Source organism: Cucumis melo, chromosome 9 (genome assembly GCF_025177605.1).
Source record: "Cucumis melo cultivar AY chromosome 9, USDA_Cmelo_AY_1.0, whole genome shotgun sequence".
NCBI lineage: Eukaryota > Viridiplantae > Streptophyta > Magnoliopsida > Cucurbitales > Cucurbitaceae > Cucumis > Cucumis melo.
The window spans coordinates 729837-749807 of NC_066865.1; the positions used below are offsets into that span (position 1 = coordinate 729837).

Consider the following 19971-nt stretch of genomic DNA (forward strand, 5'->3'; position numbering starts at 1 on the left):
TTATATTTTTGGCACATTCTTCACCAAAATTTAAATTAAAAAAAAAACTAAAAAGACAAGTATGCCCCTTGTTTTTGGTGTTAATAAACATTCCAAAAGGTTTCTGCAGTTGTGCCATTGTCTGGGCATTTTCGGAAAATCACCCTTCTCATTTTAATTCTTGTGTGTATAGAATCATAGATTACGGAATTTTTAAACCTAAAACCTCAATCCTTGAATATAAGATTCGTAATACCTAAAATATAAGTACAGTGCCAAACACAAATATTTAGTTACAGGGAACATCGCTTAAGAATAGTATGTTAGATCTATAAGTAAAAACGTTCAAATGATAATATAATTTTAAGGTTGGTAAGACCTAATGAAAAACAAGAAGCCCTTCATTAGATAATCGAAAAACATGGTTAGTTCCGGTTAAGAGTTTCTTGTTTATAGTAAAAATATACATATCAAGAGGTTTTTGCAGTTGTCATTCTTTGTTCATTGTTCAAGGGGGCAATATAGACATATTTTCATTGTTTCAAAGGGGTAACATTGGCATTTTTTTTAAAAAAATGACATCCTCATTTTAATGCCCAATGGATGAATAATCAAAAGTGCCCGTTCAATGTATAATCTAAGCACACTATGGACGAGGTTTCAAATTCTCACTTCTAAAATGGAAGATTATGTTAATTACCACTGAGTTAAGCTTACTTTGACAAAATAAGCAAAGTTATGTTAAACATCTTTCAATTTCAAATAAAAAAAAGGCTAAAATAGATTTTTTTTTATATAAAAAAAAAAAATAAAAACGGGTTAATTATTTATATGTTTTTTAATATATTTGTAAATAACTTTCATGCCTTGCCGTATAATACAAATCTACCTATCAATAACCAAAAGAGTGTATTAATAGAAAATTAAGAGGCAAAATTTAATAATGGTAAGGATTAAATAGAAACTAAACTCAAAATTTAAAAATAAAATATACATTTTAAAATCAAAGGACGATTAATTTTTTTTTTTTCTTTTTTATTTCGATGATATAAACTTTTAATATATGAAAATATTGACGTGCAGATCAAAAACTATATTCCATGATTAGTTGTGACATAATTATAATGCACATACAACCAAGATGGAAACAAGCTCATTTTATTAAGAGTTGAAAAGAAAAATCCGAAACAGAGAAGGAACTTACAAAAGGATGCGAGGCATAAGAGACAATCCCAGCAAGCAAACAAAGACTAAGAGAAGCTAATTTAAGGATGAAGGAAGAGTTGAAACCGAACGTGAGTTTATGATGGAGCACCAAGGTAAGATGCAAGCCGCAAGATGTCACTGAAGATTCCACCTGCTGTCACTTGAGCCCCGGCACCCGGGCCCCGTACGATCAAAGGCTGTTTCCGATACCTTGTTGTCGTGAAAGCGATTATGTTGTCAGATCCTGAAAGTTGTGCAAATGGATGATCATCCTTGTACCTCTGCATTTCGACGAATCCTTTTTGATTTTCAACATCCACCACCCCGACGTATCTCAACACCTTCAGAAAATAATAAAGGTTAATAATAGAGTACATAAACACGATATCAAAAAAAATCCAACTCGTCAAATTTTCTCTTGATCTAAACTTTCCAATGTTTTTTGGTCATGGGACCTAAATGTGTTTAAAAACCTATACTTATCCTACGTATGGCTTTACATACTCGTCCATGTAGACATTAGTTAATCAGATCAATAGACAAAGCTGTAGTTCTTCAAGGTTTTCTCATTACATAATCCTTAAAAAGTGCCAAATACTAAATATATTTTGGTTAAATTACAAACTAAGCTCCTAAGCTTTCAATGATTTGGAAATTCACATATCTACTAGACTCAAAATTAAGAGTTAGTTTCATTAAATTAGTAACTAATAGATCAATTCATTTTTGAAAATTTTGAATTTTTTGGTGGCCTATTAGATACAAAATAAAAAGTTTAGAAATCTATTTGACATATTTTAAAGTTTAGGAACTAAGTAGACACATACTTAGACTTCAAATTATAAGTGAACCCAAACATTTTTGGCAAAATAAAAGAACTTAGTTCCAAATCATTTTAACAAGATACTGATATGAAGCTTTGGAGAAGTATTTCTAAAAACAAAAAAAGTTCTTAAAAGAAGTAAACTTGCAGAACTATTTTATAGATGCTTACTTCCCCAGCATTCTCAGCCTCCTGTCGTTTTCTAGTCAGATCGGCATCAAATTGTGGCAGTTGTTGCATAAACTCCTCAGCGGATGCACTGGCCTATAATACATTGGAAGTCCAGTTCAACTATGGAGTACAAAATTTAAGCACTAAACGTAACATGGTTAGACATTATTAAGTCATACTCTTAATGGTTCGGGCACAAGGTTTTCCACAGGGATATCGGCTAGCTCTAGCTTCAAACCAGATTCTCTAGCAAGAATGATCACCTGAAACACGAAAGCAATTCAAAACATGAATAATTTCGTTAGGTAAGTTGTACTCTATGCTGCTCACATACTAATCAATAGATGAAATGAAGAAATGAATAATTTCTTCTTAAATAGTTTCAACAAATTAAATTCTTTCGGATACTTAATATCTAGCTTGGCTTAGAAAGCTTTAAAAAATCAAAATTAAAATAATTACAAACCAAATTGGATTCTAATGGCTCAGGTTCCAACCTCAATGTCCCATAAAAAGAAAGGTTCCAACCTTCAAGGAATTTACATTGAGAATACTTCTGAGAGTAATGGGTCAAAGCAACAAAAATTTACATTCCTTCAAGTTTTCATGGTTTTGAATTTTGCACAAGCCATTCAGAAGAAAAATATTTGGGTGCATTCCGAGCTGCACCATGTTTGTCAATTCGCCTCAGTGGCCAATTAAGTCATGTGGCAAACCTTTTTTTTTGTAAAAATATATTTAATATATTTTTTCCCCTTTATGATTAAAGAGGATGCATGGAGATGAAGGAAGCAAAGTATTACTCTATTCATAACACATCTTTACCTTTCTGGCAACATCAGTTCCAGATAGATCATCTCTTGGATCTGGCTCAGTATAACCAGCTTGTTTTGCTTCTGAAACTATGTCGCTAAAAGATTTATCACCAGTAAAGTTGTTGAATATGTAACTCAACGTCCCACTGCAGTACAAGTAGCACAAAAGCAAAGATTGTCAAATTCGTTGGGAATACAACATTACTTGTTTGAAGGAGCATATTTATCATTGCTCTTCCGTGGCAGTCCCCTTTCAGACAGAATTAAACATGTAAGGGTTTTAACGAGTGTTTTAGACTTTTTCACACCCTTATTTCACCGATACGAAGAAATAAATCTTCAATCTACCATTGCTACACCTCCTACTCTGAAAGCTCTTGAAATCCACGGGAAGATTAATATAAAAGATTTGCTGGTTGGATAATCAAGAAAATGGAGAAGAGTGGATTGGATGGGGATGTTTAGCCCACATCAAGTATAAATGTGTATGCATGGCTTATTAACATTTTTTAAAAGAAACACCACCTTCATTTCAAACAAACAAAGAAAGCTCACAAAAAGAGAGCCAAACTACACAAAAGAGCTTCAGTCATTTGAAATAAGACTAGGGAGTAATTGCAAAAAGATTGTCGCTAAAACCCAAAGATATCCAAACCTGAAGATGCCTTCAATTCGCAATATTTTGTCTCCAGTTTCAAGCAAAACACGTAGGGTGCTAATAATTGGAAGACCGGCACCGACAGTAGCTTCATAAAAGTAATGAGTATAGGACTGTCGTTGAAGAGCTCTCAATTTCAAATACTGGATTGGACAGCAAAGATGTAGCCAAAGAATTAGTATGTCACATTCTAAATAGTAATTCGCAATGTAACATTAAAGAAATGGTTTAATCATTCCCGATTTCATCACATTCTCTTTTCTGAATTTTTTGGTTAAACAAAGCCGTACCAAACTAATTTCTCTGAAGTTCACAAACTATTAACAAAAATTTTATTCTTCATCCAGAAACCTCCTTTTTTCCCATAAAACTTGAAAACTTCCACATTATACAGCCATCACCATTTTTTTTTTTTTTTTTTGTGGGGGCGGGAGGTAGGGGGTTCAAGGTAAGAGCGAAGTAGTTTCCATATAGGAGGTACCTGATCGAGTGGTCCAGAGTTAGCCCTTTTGTTAGGAGTAATGACATGAATTCCTCTTCGAAGCCAGTTGTAGTAGTAGCTAGCAATATCAGGATTGGCCGTGCAATCCACCAAAACAGTATTTGGAATAAAATGATTTTGATGCACATGCTGCACAAACCTTTCCATATCTGCCACTTCACCTCTCTCCTTTTGAAGTTCTCGCCAATTAGATAAGTCAAGTCCCCTACAATCATATATCGCAAATAATTGCATCGAGTAAATGGCAGGACTGTAAACTGAGTTGTGCCAAACTTTTTTTTCCCTTCATTTGGGGATGCAAGATACAAACTTTTATTTATATATAGATTAAGAACAAGAGAAGTGAAATTCTCAGCCACCCACGAAGGAGATTACAGTAAACTTATTCGATGGACATGAATCAAAAGAGAGTTTCAAATATAAAAGGATTCCCAGAAAGTTTCAAACACAAAAGGATTCCCAATCAACAAAGGAATGAAGGCTGATGCTTATCTAAATAAGCCTTGATCCTTAACCAATTTTGTAAACTTAAGCACATCCATATCAATGAAAGGAATTTAAAGTGAGTTTTAAACTTACTCATCGCACAAAAGCATGGTTCTGGAGCTAATGATTCCCATGACACGCAAGTCAATGTTAAAATCTTCTTTGAGAACTGATGCCTGGCAAAGAAAACAGGGTAATGGCAATTTATGAGAAAGAATACAATAACCAATTATCAACCAAAGCATAGCTCAACAGGTGCAGGATTCAAATCTCCCACCTACATCACTTCAATAACAAATTATTGCAAAAGAAGCTGCTGATATTTAATTGATAAATAAAAATCATAAACACTGTCCTTTGACTTAGAGCAAACTTAGGACGTGGACACTTGCACATTTGTAACCAATGTTAATTATATTTTAAGTTTCAGATACATTGAAGGCACATAGGACACGTGGGAGACATATTAGGCAATTCTCAAGGAGTACAAGCTCACAATAGTCCTCATCGAATAAAGAAGTATCAAGTAATGGAGAAAAGATGGAAAAAAAAATGACCTCCTATAGACAGAAAATAAACAAACTTCACTTGCTGAAACTGAACAAATCATTACAAATAAAATGCCTAAAATTTATTCAATTTTTTCATCCTAATAAATGGGACATGGATGTAACCCTACGTGCCAAGATCCAAGTAACTAGGCTAACTTATGCACCCAACAAATCAAAGAAAAGGAATCTATCAACTTGTAGAAATCTATCATTGTCTATCAATGTTATTTTTGCTATTTGTCTAAAGAGTTTGCTCTATCTATGAAAGTTTTCTTAATAATAATGATAATTAGTTACCCAAATATATTATTAATCAATTAGTTAGTTTCAATCACCAGTGTGTTGCATCAATTCAATGCATTTAATTGAAAAATGATAAGAGTGCGTGAATATATATGAAATTAGTTTATTAAATCAAATTAAAAAGCCTAGCATATATATTTAAGAGGAATTATTGTAAATGACAAAACTATTGAAAATATATACAAAATATAGCAAAATTTCATATTCTATCTATTGAAACTAGGCACCGATAGAAACTAGTAGTTTTTTATCGGTATCTATCAATATCTCCAGTAAACATTATCATCAGTGATAGACCATAAATTTTGCTATATTTTGTAAATAATTTTGTTTATTTTGCTATATTTCAAAATATCTCTATATTTAAATTGTAATTTTAAAAAAGTATATATCCATAGAAATTGATTTGTTAAATTGGAATGGTGAAATTCATACATAATTATAAAACTAATTTTGTAAATTATAAATTGTATTTGCATATATTAATTACTTGAAATTAATTACTTTTAATAATATATAAAAATAAAAAAAGAACATAAAGAAATAGAAATGTATTAAAAAATGGGAGAGAAGGAGCATATAGAAAATACACATTTTTGGAAAGGTCTTGTTTATGGGTATTAGATATGCATGGACTAACTTTTTATCATGCCCTATGTTACAAACCTTGTACCTAACTAGGGTATTCATGCCTTTCATGTATTCCCAACCTTATTTCTATCCTCATCCCATCACTCCAAGCTATCCCTAAGACATCTCTTATCTCTTTAGCTATTGGAGAAAGTCACAGTTCATGGTTTTTTTCTTTTATCTTTTGGAAAGTTTTTCTTTTTTACCCCAACCCTCACAAAGAAAAAGTGTGGTAATTAATTGATTTTTTATTCAGGGTTTTTGAAAATTAAGCTACAAATCTCACTTCCATCCATTGGTTTCTAAGTTTCGTTGGCTACATATTTTAGGAGTGTTTTCCAAACCAAGTCATGTTTTGAAAACCCAAAACTAAGCATACAAATCTCATTTCCATCCATTGGTTTCTATGTTTTGTTGGCTACATTTTAGAAGTGTTTTTCAAATCAAGTCATATTTTGAAAACTCAAAACTAAGACCCTATTTGGTAATCATTTGGTTTTTTGTTTTTAGTTTTTGAAAATTAAGCCTACAAATCCCATTTCAATTCATTGATTTCTAGTTTGTTCCCTACGTTTTAGGAGTGTTTTTCTTTTTAAAACTAAGTCATATTTTGGAAACTAAAGAAAAGTAGTTTTCGAAAACCTTTTCTTGTTTTTTAAAATAGGCTAAGCTTTCAAATGTTTACATGGGAAATTAAATACCACGAGTTAGATATTGGGAGAAAACCTGAACAAATTTCAAAAACCAAAAACCCAAAACCAAACGGGACTTAAATTACCCACATGGATTGGATTTTATAATCCTTGGGTAGCAGTTAGCACGCACCATTAAAGGCACTCATGATTGTTGGTAGCTAAGCAATATCCTTAAAAATAAATTTAAAATAATCAATAAAAGATTCCGTTCATCAAGATCACCTGATCCTTTATCTGCTCAAGTAATGTGGAACCAATAAGTCCAGGTCCAATGATTCCCATTGCTATTGTTGTTCTTGACAGATAGAATCTTGAGTGGACAGCTCTCAAGGCTTTTATACAATCTTCTCGCCTAACAACTACCGTAATGTTGTATTCAGTGCAGCCTTGGGCAATAGCACGGATATTTATGTTAGCCTGCATGTAACTTACCATCATTATTCTATGAGATCAAAAGAATAATTACAAAATTGTGGACTGAAGATAAAAGCTAAAAAATAAACTTTCAGAAACTAATTTTAACAAACCATGTAGAGAAGAAAATAAATTACCCAACTCAGTCAAAACCATAAAGTTTTGATAATAATTTTTTTTTAATGAGAAATGACCAGACTGAATTTTGTTGTCATAAGGTATGAAACTACAAAAGGAGCCATAAAGATTACAAAACGCAATTACACTGTACAATAAGATAAGTAAGACTATTTTCACAGGAGACTGGAGTAAATTTACACCATGATAAAGAAGAATGTACAAGATGTTCAAAAAAGAAAAATAATAATAATAAATATATATTAAAAATAAAAATAAAAATAAAAAACTCTGTCGATTTGTCCTCCAAAATGTGGTAGTTGAACTCAAGCCAAAATGAGCCACAGGTAGGATTGCCAATCAAAAGCAACCGAAGGAGAGAGAGGGAAAACCAAGTAGCAATTGAACGAATATCTTAGTCTAGAAAGATTGTGCATATTCACAAGTGATCAAAAGGTGCAAGAGGGTCTCGCTATTCTTATGGCAATTAGTAGATAAAACAATTGATGGGGCTTCCTCAATCGATATATTAGTGGTATCAATGGATTCAATGGTTGATTTCCCAAAGTTTTCGTTTTTTATAAAAACAACTTCCATCGAGAAAAAATGAAAGAATACATGGGGCATACAAGAAACTAAGCCTACAAAAAGAAGGAATCCTTCTACAAGAAATGACTCCAACTATACAAAATCATGTTCATAGGATAATTACAAAGTCTTCAAAACCGAAGTCCAATGAGAAACATGAAGACGAACAAGAGGCTATAAACCCCCACTCCATTCCCCTTCTCAACCCCACTAAACACCTTATTGTTCCTCTTGTCCCATGACACCCACAAAATAGCATAGACACTAGCTCACCAGAGAAAGCGGCCTTTATCCCCAAACAGCGGATTCAGGAGGAACACATTGATCATATCTCTAACAACTCTATGATAAACACTGCTTAAGCCAAACATCAGGAAAAAAGCGTCCCAAACAAGGCTTGCCAGGTTGATTTCCCGAAGATAGAATTTAACCTTCTTGGAGATGGGATTTCTCCATAATATTTAGGAAAAGATTCTTTTGGAGAAGATTTCAACTCGAGGATACATTGTGAGAGAAATTTAGTTGTGTAAATCTCGAATATCTCAAGGTTCCATTTCCATTGATCCTCCACCAAATTTCTAGATGGGGATTGTACATATAGAATGGACCACTCAATGATCTTGGCTTCAGTGAGGCTTCTTCTCAAGCCAAGATTCCATTCCAAGAAGCATTCTCTCTATTTCAACAATCGGCCAAGGCTGAATTCTTACTATTTATAAGAGCATAAAGTTTGGATTCTTACTATTTATAAGAGCATAAAGTTTGGATTCTTACTATTTATAAGAGCATAAAGTTTGGAGACAGCATCCTTGAGGGGAGAGGAACCAACCCAACTATCATTCCAAAAGAAAATGAATTCCACATTGCCTATAATGCTCACTACATCGTTGAGACTTAAATCTTTCTATTGTACAATATGATTCTAAAGACCTTTATATAAATTAAGTTAGAGTTCATGGAGAGAGGGAACTGCCCTTATTTAGCAACAATGAGGCGCCTCCATAGAACAATTTTCTCCCTTTGGAAATTCCAAATCCCCTTGGCCAAAAGGCTACAATTCTCTATTTGAGGTCAATTAATCCAAGGCCTCTTGCAAAGGCATCTTGTTTTTATATCATTTCAAAGAGTGAAAGCCTTTTTCATCCTAGTTACCCTTCCATGAGAAATTTCGGTAGAGTTTTTCCAAGAAGATTGTTGCCTTGGATGTTAACTTAAAAAGAGAGGTAGTGTGTGGGAAGGTTAGCGAGAGTTGTTGTATCAACTTAACCTTCCATCTCTCGAAATATGAGTGCCCCTACAACCCCCAGTGAAATGTTTGGTGCCATGTATAAGGAAAGTTTATTTTCCATCAAGGATAACAGCATTTTTGGTAAGACAGATAGTCGAATGCTTTTTTAGGGCTAATTCCACCAATGATGGGTTGAGAGTTTTAAGAAGATGGATTGGTTGGTGGGTGTATCTTAAAACTTTGGGTCACAGGTGGTGGTATAGTATGGTGTGATGAGCTCAAGAGAAGAGCCCAGATGGGTGGGAAGGGGCAAGTTGGGTGTCTGAGGAGAGGGCTGCCATTGGACAGGGAGAGTTAGGTGATATAATGATTTCGGGTATGGAGGGAGCAGTTAAAGGTTGGGGGATCTTATTGCCTATCAACATGGAGCATGTGGCATTGTAAAGCTCAGTCTAGTTATAGACTACTTGTTGCATGTGGTTTTATTGCTCAAAGGTTTGGCTTTGAACCCGTGGATCCAATGATGTTTTCCCACTGGTAAAGAGAATCAACAATAACAACCAGCTCTGTTGAGGAAGATGGGGCAAGTCTCAGCTTCACAAAACTCGCCGTACTCATTGCCAATATATTCAAAGGTATCAAATGCTCCAGGCATTCAATGGCAAGCTTCAGATCTTTTATCTAACCTCCATAAGAAGGGACTTTTTGTTCTCTCGAATCAGAATTGTGCCCCCATCCTTCAAAGCTCACCTAGATTTCTAAAAGTATATGCCGAGCACTAATAGTTGATAAGCTAGCTGCTTGTACAAGATTTTCACAAGTAAGGATAGCTTTATTGTCTGTATAGGGATAATGAAGTAATAGTCATTGATATTCTGTTTGAGGGCATTCCAAAGTAGATACGAGTAATTGTAGAAGTGTTCTTTTTGAATGATGATAACAAAAGGTAAATCCAGGAAGGCAAGGTCAAATGGACAGGAATTTATGGGAGGTTTCGTAGTGGGAGGAAGAGACTCAATTATCCAGTTTTGGAGGATGGTTTTGTGAGAAGCTGCATTAATGAAAGGTGGGCTTGCTAAGGAGGGTGAGTGGGTGGGTGGGTGGGCATTTATGGAGGTAGATGAGTAATGGAGGTAGTGAGAGAGCAAATCTATGGAAAGGTATCATCCTCTTCCATTACACCCTGCAAAAACGATGAGCTTAGAGAAACCTACTTGACTTTTGAGCTTTGCAATCTCAGACCAACAGCCTCAACCGTTAATTTGAAAGTTCATTCACTCATAAGACATGACCTCGAAGTCTTCTTCCATGAAAATTTTCCGATTGAATGGAAAATCGAGCAGTTGTTTAACAGTCCAAGAAAGCCACAGTAGACTGTTGGGGTGAAGGTTGAAGGAGAAAGAATGGCCGTGTTGATGTTCAGTGAGACAAAAGGCTTGGCCTTGGGTTTCCTTTTTTGTCCAGACCAATCAAGAAAGATTTCCAATCAAAAGAAAAGGAGCAATGGTTTTTTGTCCCAGCCATTGGGGAAGGAATGGTGGCCCTTGCTAACTCGATGGCAGAGGGTCATGTTGTGTCTAGGTGTTTGAGAAGAAAAAGTGAGGGAGCAGTGGGATAGCTTCTGGAGACATTTTAGAGAGGTTTAAGGTCCTCAATAAGTTCGATATAATTAAAATAAAAAAATAAAAAAATAAAAAGAGAAGTTATTTCTGACCTTTGCCAGTGCATTGAAAAGGGTGGCACTAACTCCAGGAGTACTAGCCATTCTCTGTCCAACTGCTGCCAAAATGCTACAGTTCGGAATAACTGCAACCTGAGGATCGTATCATATTATGATTAATGGAATGATACAAAGGGCATACAAAAGAACAGCCAACAAACGTAGATGTATAGAAAGTTGGGTTTACATAAACAGCCTAACATTTTATATTCTGTTTTCTTTCATTTTACCCAATAAAAATGCAGTTTCTTATTATAATAAATAAACATACAATACATAGTATATTCTGATGAAAGCAGAACCTAAAGTGGATATATAGAAACAACATTCCAAAAAGTGGGCTTGGGAGAAGAGCCTCAACCCAAGCCAAAGAAATTTAGTAACCCCCAACAATCAGCATATAATCGGAATAGAGCCATAAATAGTTTAGTTTAAGTCACTATACTTCTTTTTATTTGCATAAATCCATTCAGTTATTCTTAAAAGTATTCTGTTTGGGCCTAAAAGCTAACTTCAAATTTCAACAAGGTACATTTTGCTTAGTTTAAATTAGGAATATGTGAGAGTACTAGTTAGGGGTATAAGGACAATATTAGAATGATATTAATAAGGGTATAGGGTAATTAGCAAGGGGTGTCTTGGTTATAAATAAATAGAGTTAGGGGTATAAGGACAATATTAGAATGATATTAATAAGGGTATAGGGTAATTAGCAAGGGGTGTCTTGGTTATAAATAAATAGAGTTATGAACCTTAGAAGGGGAGGACCATTTTGGTTTAGAGTTCCATTGTTAGACTTTGGGAGAGAGTATTGAAAGGTTATGGTGTATTATAATTTCTTCACCGATATTGCAATATAGCAATCTTTAGTGTTTTCTAGTGTTTTCTGTGTTTGGGTACTTTACAGAGTATTATAATTTCTTCACCGATATTGCAATATGCAAGAAAGAGACAAATGGAAGGAAAGAAAATTTGACTTCTCAGGTCAAAACAAGTAATCAAGCCAAACAAAAATACCTGAGAAAGGCGCCCAGCCTCTAAGGCTTGACGGAATCTAGATTTCAATGCCTCGGCAACAGCTTTTACTTCCTTCTCAGGCACCGCAAAACACACAGAATGTTCACTACTAGCCTGCATAAACATTCTTATAAGCTTCATACAATAAAGTCTAGACTAAAGATAAAACAGAAGAGTCAATGCTGAAATACCTGAGAAATCATAACAACATTAGCTCCTACATCTTTAACAGCACCAAAAATGGCATTGGCTGTACCTGGGACACCGGCCATACCAGTGCTGGAGAAAAAATGGGGGAGGGGTACAGAAATGAGAATAAGCTATCAGTAAGGAAGGAAACTCAGAATTAAACATACTTCTAGATTAGACAAACAAGCAATTAAACTCACCCTTCAACATTTACAAGGGCAACATTATCTATTGTTGCAAATCCTTTAACAAAAGATACTAGACTCTCACTTTCCTCATCAACTGGTTGACGACAGATCTTTGTTCCAGGTGCAGAGAGATTGAAAATATTTCTTATGATAATTGGTATGTCATATCGCATTACTGGAATAATTGTACGAGGATGTAAAACATTTGCACCAAAATATGACTGCATGTCAATAAAATATACATTAGAGAATCGAGATGCAGAGTTCTATTTCATTATAAAATATAACAATCAGACTTACCATCTCCCATGCTTCTTGATAAGACAATGTCTTTAAAACAACGGCCTCCTTAACTGCACAACAAATAAACCTCATGATATAGCAACATTCTATACTAATGTTATTTTGACATTCCTCAAAAAAACTGCTTTGATGAGATTAAGCATGAAATAAACAGAGCAGAAGAGAGTCAGAGACAGGTTCAATTCGGGCAAATTGAACTTCTAATCTCGAGGTTGATAATACAAATTTATACCAATTGGCTTATGCATATGTTGACATCCAGAATTTTTTAAATACAAACATAGATATTTAAGTACAACGTACTTGGTACTTTAATGTTTCTTCTAGTTACGAAGTTAAACACAAAAGTAAAACATATACCTTTCCTCGGATCTGCACTATAAACACCATCGACATCAGTCCAAATCGTGACTTGCCGAGATGTTAGCAGAGCACCCATTATTGCAGCAGAAAAGTCACTTCCATCTCTCTTTAAAGTAGTGGGTATGTTTTCATGTGTACTGGCAATAAAACCCGTTGCTATGATTATCTTGGATGAGTTTTTGGAATACCATTGCTCAAGTCTTCGCTCTGATTCCAAAAAGTCTGGATCAACTTGATTTGAAGAAGTGGGATTTACTATCAAAACTTCCCTTGTATCCATCCACTTGCAATCGAGCCCCCTCTGAAGAAACAGTTCAAAGGATTGGTATCACATATTGAAAACAGGATTCGCTAGCTGCACCCAAAAATAGAAAGAAAAACAAGTGCCACACCTTTCTAATAACAGCTGATAACATACTAGCAGACCACAACTCCCCGTGTCCTACGACAAAATCTGTAAAGGATTCCATGGCATGGCCAGCTGCAAGATGATATGAAGAAGTCCAAGGTCAATGTATTTTCTACCTTGGAAGGTCAACCAGTCAAGAAGAAAATAAAATGGCCAACAATATTACCACTTCAGTAAAACACACTCAAACCTTAGAAACCACAAATGTATTTTACCTTCTTTTTCATACACTCACGAATAATTAGCCATCTTGCATGCTTTTCAACTATCCTTACAAGCCAACTATCTAAAATCTACTACATTTGGTTATCAAAGAAACTCATAGGATATCAAACCTTAGGTAGTTGGTCAATTCTCTCTAAGCCGATCAAGGGCCTTATTAACCATTAAGTCAACCATGGTTGTTTACTTCATGATTACTAACAGTGGCATTGGAAGATACTAGAAACAATGTATGGTAATCTGCAAAACCATACAAGTTCCAAATCTCATATATTTTCTTCAAAGTAAATCTATTTAATCGTCAACTTAAAGCTTCATTCAAAACCAACAAAAATTAGTAACATATTCATTCTTACATTCTTCGACAATCTTACTAATCAACAACTTTTGGTCTTTATGCAAGCAATCGCAGGTATGCGAAACTGATCAATGGATAGCCAATGATGTAAGAATATATCCACTTACCAATATAAATAGCTCGAAGCATAGCCTTCAAATTATTAATATCATGATGCAACTGTGACAAGAAACTGGCCAGCTCATCCCCATCAAGCAAATCATGAGCTGTTGATTTATGCTTTTCTAAAACAGCATCCAAGGCAGATACATAAGACTCGTCCCGTGATTGAGCCTTGTTAATTAGGTCATACATCATATCCGTTACTTTTGCCATTGCAGAGACAACTACCAATTTCCTCTCCGAATCATCATTAACTATTATTTGAGCAACGTTACTGATTCTTTCTGAGCTACCCACACAGGTACCACCAAATTTATGGACGGACCAAACATCACCCTTGGGAAGTTGAACATTTTCAATGGATTTTTCCACTGAGACGTCTGCAAAGAAATGAAAAACCATGAAATGAATGGGTAAATGCATATTGTCATCCTAAAGGAAACCCATGAACAATTAATGAAAAAGAAGGCAGTCAAACCTGCAATGGATGCACAAATCTGTTTTCTTTGTGTCCCTCTTCTAGCTCGTTGACAGACAAGGGCCATTCTATAACACAAAACATAGCATCCTCATGTATTCAAAATCAAGATGAATTTAAAAATGTAGAGTAAAATTTTTGCAAGTAGTATAGATTAGTATTTTCAATTTATCAACAAGGAAGTACCAGTAAAATGGTGGATGAATTTAATGAAAAGACTTGTTCAACATTTACTGCTATGTTCTACTAGGCTACTACCCAAAGCTGGTTTGTATCACAAGCTAGTAGTTGTGACACTATAACCATAAACAGCATCCCCTCAACAGATTGGGGGGAGTGCATGGGCCACAAATAGATGTTCTAGGCCCTGAATAATCATAACTCGTAAGTTTTTCTTTTGTCTCTACTAATGGACATCTGACTTTCGGAATTGTTAGAAATATATATCGATTGGATTATAATGCTGTGTCCAAAAACCCTTGATATGGCTTCTGTTACCCATAGAAAGTTTGTGACTCGTACTTAAAGCAAGGACAAGCTTTTCAAATTAATATATACATGTGTGTATATATACACACACACATTTTATTAATATAGTTACATGGTTCACTCGGTATCATCTAACTAAGGATTGTCACCACATACCCTGAAAAGACGAAAGCTGACATTGCTCATAAAATCTAAATGGAGATCTCCATGCAGAATCCTGGCTTCCCCAAACCCACGCCAAAAACATGATATGATAAAAGGAGGCAGAAAATAAATTTAAAAAATTACTAGATAATCATGGTTGGTTAATCTAATTCAACACAAGAAAAGCAGACCCCAATAGAAAATCACAACAACCGAACACTGAAGGATCCTAGAAGTGAGAACAATAAAAACTGTCTGGCAAGTTATGCAAGCATTACAAAGAAGGAAGCCTCAGCTCTTGCAACAAAAATAAAATTTTCTGATAAGCTTTACCCTAGTGACTTATACTGACAGTAAACTGCAGGATACAAATGCTCTGTCAATCAGAAGCATCAACTGAGAACGGTGCAACTTCACAAGTACTTACTATAACTCAACTAACTGTTACATAGCACATCCTAAAACACCACTATCCTCTTTTGACAATGAAAGGTTAATTTCTTACCAAATAAAATAATTTTTAAAAGAAAAATCACTAATTTCAAAAGGCAACCACCTTCTCAATTACAACATAACAATCCTCAACCAACAAGTTCCCCCCACAACACTCATACATATGTTTCGATTAGAGGAAGGAAAAAAAGGTCAAAAACCAAGAAAGAAAGAACCACTACAAGCAGAAAGAAAAATAAGAAGAAATGAAAAAAGAAATGGCGAATGAGTTAAACAAAAAAGAGAAGAAATACGTTGAAGAAAAACTTCAATGGGTAGACGCCAAACCAACTGTCAGACTCAAAAAGAGTCAAAGAACCAAGCCACAACCACAACACAACAGATATTCCAATGCTCTAAACCACCAAATAAATAAACAGCTAAAATTAAGCTCCTAATTCCGAACCCATCTCAACGAATCCAGTTTTCACCACACCCAGACAGGAAATTCATACCTATGAAGCTTGGAACGAAATAGCGAAATGGGTTGTCGGCATTTTGAGTGAGAGTATATGATGGGTTTGGGATTGAACTCAATGGGCGGCGCTGTTTGAGGCGATGGAAGGTGAGATGAATGAGATAGCACATAGGAGAGCGACGCCATTAGAAATTGAAAAGAAATGAGGTTTCACAAAGCCGGCGGCGGCGGCGGTATGTAATGTTAAAGTAAATCAGTTTGTTGAGTAGTTCTTCCTAATGGGCACTTGGGATTTCGTTCAAGTTGACGGCCGCTGCATGACGAGTGAGAGAGGGAACGAAGGACTGGTGGTGAGATGATATACAATGGTTCGAATTTGTCGGATACCACTTTACACCAGTCAAACAAAGCCACGTGGAGATATTGTCAACTTGCTCACACGAATAATGGTGTGCAATGATGTAGGAAAGCACAAGGAATTCTTTTCTAATTCCATATTTATTATGTTGCATTTAATTCTTTTATATATTCCTTAATTTTCTTTTCTTACTTATTTTGTAATTCCATTTCTATTTTTACCCTTTAAGTAAATCAAAAACTTTCCTTAAAAATATCTATATTTATATATTAATTAGTAAATAATTTTTTCATTCTCAAAATATATTACATTCATTTACTTTATTTCTTGATTTAATGAAAATTTTGATAATTAAAAAATAAACGTTTACTTCAGTTAAAATCTTAATATACCTATTTTTGTTTCAGTTTTTTTGTTACTTAATTTTGTAATTTGACGAATATTTCTTTCTTTTCACATATATATATATGATTTGACTAATACTTTTTTCTTTTCATTTAAAATAAAAAATGTGATTTGAAGTTAGGGTTTCGAATTTTTAGCATTTTGGTCCATAACATTTGTTTTATATCAATTAATTTATATTTAAAGGTTGAATCTCGAGTCTTTCTTAAATTATTGATGTATTAACTATCAAATGTATAAATAGGGTAGACTTGTTCACTTTTCAAAAATTGTAATCTTGTAGGGTTTAAAATTAACTATGATTATTAAATCAATAATTTAGATTAATAATGAAGACAAAAATAGTTGTTTGTATGTCAATTTACATTGTGAATGCTTTGTTTTTTCACATTTCAAAAAATTCTCTACTTCTAAGTAGGGTTTTACACTTTCAATATCTAATATTTAATTATGGTTCCAAAGATGGTTAATAATAATAAAGATAATAATGATGATGACATTGTTAAAATAATAAAAGGCATATCTCAATAGATATATATATATATATATAATGCAAAAAGATGAGTAAAAAGTTTGTTCTCTTTGATCCACTTTTAACACACATGTTATAAGATTGATTTTGTGAAAGTAAGAGTGAGAATAATGAAGGTGGTATATTTGACTTATTTATACCTACCACCTCAAATTTATAGTTTATTTGGTATGTAAAGACAATAAATAAAAAAAAAAAAAAAAAAGATAATTTACGTAAATGTAATAAAATTTAAAAATATTTATGGTATATATAGCAAAAAGTCATGAAGTCGATAAAATATTTTTATAATTTCAAGATTTGTCTCTTAAAAATTGCAGACAATTTGTCATTTCTCTTTTTTCTTCTTATTTGCAATTTATTCATATTCCCTTTCACAATTCTTAATCTCCTCATCCAGATTTTCTTTCTTATATTTTTCCACAATTTATTCTTCTGTTTAAAATTTAAATCTTCTATTTCATCTTCATCGTTTTCAGCAAGATTCTTTGAAGCTACTTTATATTTCTTCATATTTGGGAATAACAAGATCGTTTCGATATCATTTTGACATGATCTAAATGATCGTTTATCATTGTCAACTAAATCGTTTAAATTTGAAGTTTTTTTTCTATCGGTTAAAACGAAATACACGATCGTGTTAACATAATCTAAACAATTGCTTACCATAGCTAACACGATCGTGGTAAGCGATCGTTTAGCATGGTTAACACAACCGTTCACTACAAGAAAATGAAGGTCTCCAGACGCACAAAGGCGTCGGGAGATATATGAAAATGTGTTGGGAAATCCTCTTCCGACGCATAAATCTGCGTCAAAAAAAATGAGTATAGAGAGGATCTCCCGATGCACAAATATTTTTTTTTGCAAAACGAGAACAAGATCAAGCAAACAAATGAAAAAAAAAATAGAAAAGCTAAGGCAAAATTAGAAGTAGGATTTAGGATTTTAGAGCCAAAATCTAACTTAAATAAATAACTAACCGGAAGAGATAGGAGCGGTGGTTGCACCGAATTGGAAGGGAGGACCGAGAACATAAAGAACAATAACAATAAATCAATAACAACATAATCAACAAAATAAAAACAAAATCTACACAACCAACAACAAAATGCACACAGTTTGGCTTACTGTCAGTGAGGGGTTTGGCGACGAAGACCAGAAGGATGACAAAGTTTGGCTTACCATTGACGAGGGGCAATGGAGACAAATGCGAAGACCGGACGATGAAGTTTGACACGAAGACTGGACAATGGACAACTATGGGAATCTTCTTCATCATTCAAAAGTCTAAAATCCTTCTCTCTCTCATTTTTTGGTTGCCTTTCAGATATGTAAACACAAATCTGAAAATTTTGTTTTAAAGGGGAACTCTCGACGTCGTTATGCATAGCGTCAGGAGAAGTTAAATATATTAAAAAAATTATAAACTTCTTTCAACGTCATTATGCATGGCTTCGGAAGAAGTTAAATATATTAAAAAAATTATAAACTTTTTCCGACGCCGTTATGCATGACGTCAGGAGAATTTAATAACTTTTTTATTAAATTATCTTATACCGCGTCACCTTATGTTGCATCAGAATTGTCAACCTTTTTCGACGGAGATTCTACGGCGTCGGGAGAAGCATTTTTCTCGACATTACTTATCCTGACGTCTGTGTTATGCATCGGAAAATACATATTTTCTTGTAATGGTTTGATTTGAAGTTTTTAATAATCGTTTACATTGAATTATACGATTGCTTACCATAATCAACATGATTGTTTAACATAGTCATCACGATTGTTTCAATTGGAAGCATTTTTGTCGATCGTTAAAAGAAACTACAAGCTCATGTATTATGACCTAGACGATATTAGATCATTCGTTTAGACTATATACACGACATCATTTAAACTGTAGTACACGATCGTTTAGAAGAAGATTAATCGTGCGCGAGTGTAATCGATTAATCACATGTTGATTGGGGCATTTTTGATATTTTTCATTATGAGCCTGTGAGTTTTTTCCATTTTCAAAATTGTTTTATAACAGTGTAAATATTTTACAAATTTATCATATTTGAAAAAAAAAAAAACCTCTAAACAATATACATTAATAAATGATATTTTCATATATATGGTCTAAAATACACTCATACCTTCTTTAAAAAAAAAGGAAAAAAAACTACACCTACCCTATGTAACACAAATGGATTCTTTTATAACACAATAACCCTAACTTAACGATGGAAACTGCATTCAAAATTTAGTAAAAGTAGTGGAGCCTAAACTAGGTTGAAACTACGAAAATTAAAATGAACATTAATGTATTCGAATCAAAATTAGTCTATGATTAGCTTTCTTAAGAATAATTTAATCTCAATTTATTTTTTTGGTTTAATGACTTTGCATTTCTTGAATTGTTATTATCAAATTAAACTTTTTCTATAAAAAAAAAAAAAAAAAAACAAATAATAACTTCATAAAAGGGGGCACTCTTGCAATTCCTTAATCATAAATTTAATAAGTGCCAATTTGTTCCCTCTAAGAAACTACCCAAGCCAGATCATAGGTTATAATAAAAACAAGATCCACATCTTTAAAAACACCTTTAACTCGAATTCAATAGACAC

The 19971-nt window shown here is 33.7% G+C and overlaps 1 protein-coding gene across 2 annotated transcripts; it reads right to left on the bottom strand.

Moving 5' to 3' along the window:
• Positions 1–1121: 1121 nt before the first annotated feature.
• LOC103498669 (bifunctional aspartokinase/homoserine dehydrogenase 1, chloroplastic-like) lies at positions 1122–16401 on the bottom strand. Of its 2 annotated transcripts, none has more exons than XM_008461361.3 (18): positions 16096–16401; positions 14516–14583; positions 14043–14417; positions 13339–13427; positions 12944–13247; positions 12581–12633; positions 12293–12501; positions 12095–12182; positions 11904–12017; positions 10881–10979; positions 7042–7236; positions 4734–4816; positions 4134–4359; positions 3650–3795; positions 3005–3140; positions 2359–2442; positions 2180–2272; positions 1122–1526 (listed from the first exon to the last, which is right to left on the bottom strand). In XM_008461361.3, exons 1-18 carry the CDS (start codon positions 16242–16244, stop codon positions 1281–1283), a joined length of 2757 nt encoding a protein of 918 aa, XP_008459583.2. In that variant the 5' UTR covers positions 16245–16401; the 3' UTR covers positions 1122–1280. The 2 variants fall into 2 exon arrangements, with proteins under 2 accessions (XP_008459583.2, XP_050946077.1); XM_051090120.1 differs by lacking the exon at positions 16096–16401 and adding an exon at positions 15161–15198.
• Between the last annotated feature and the right edge of the window lie 3570 nt (positions 16402–19971).

Coding starts and splice junctions, on each gene's coding strand:
- LOC103498669 (XM_008461361.3), bottom strand. CDS start 16,244: ATGGCGTCGCTCTCCTATGTGCTATCTCATTCATCTCACCTTCCATCG. Junction 12,183..12,292: donor GCCCTTGTAAATGTTGAAGG/GTGAGTTTAATT, acceptor TTTTTTCTCCAG/CACTGGTATGGCCGGTGTCC. Junction 3,141..3,649: donor CGAATTGAAGGCATCTTCAG/GTTTGGATATCT, acceptor CTTGTACTGCAG/TGGGACGTTGAGTTACATAT.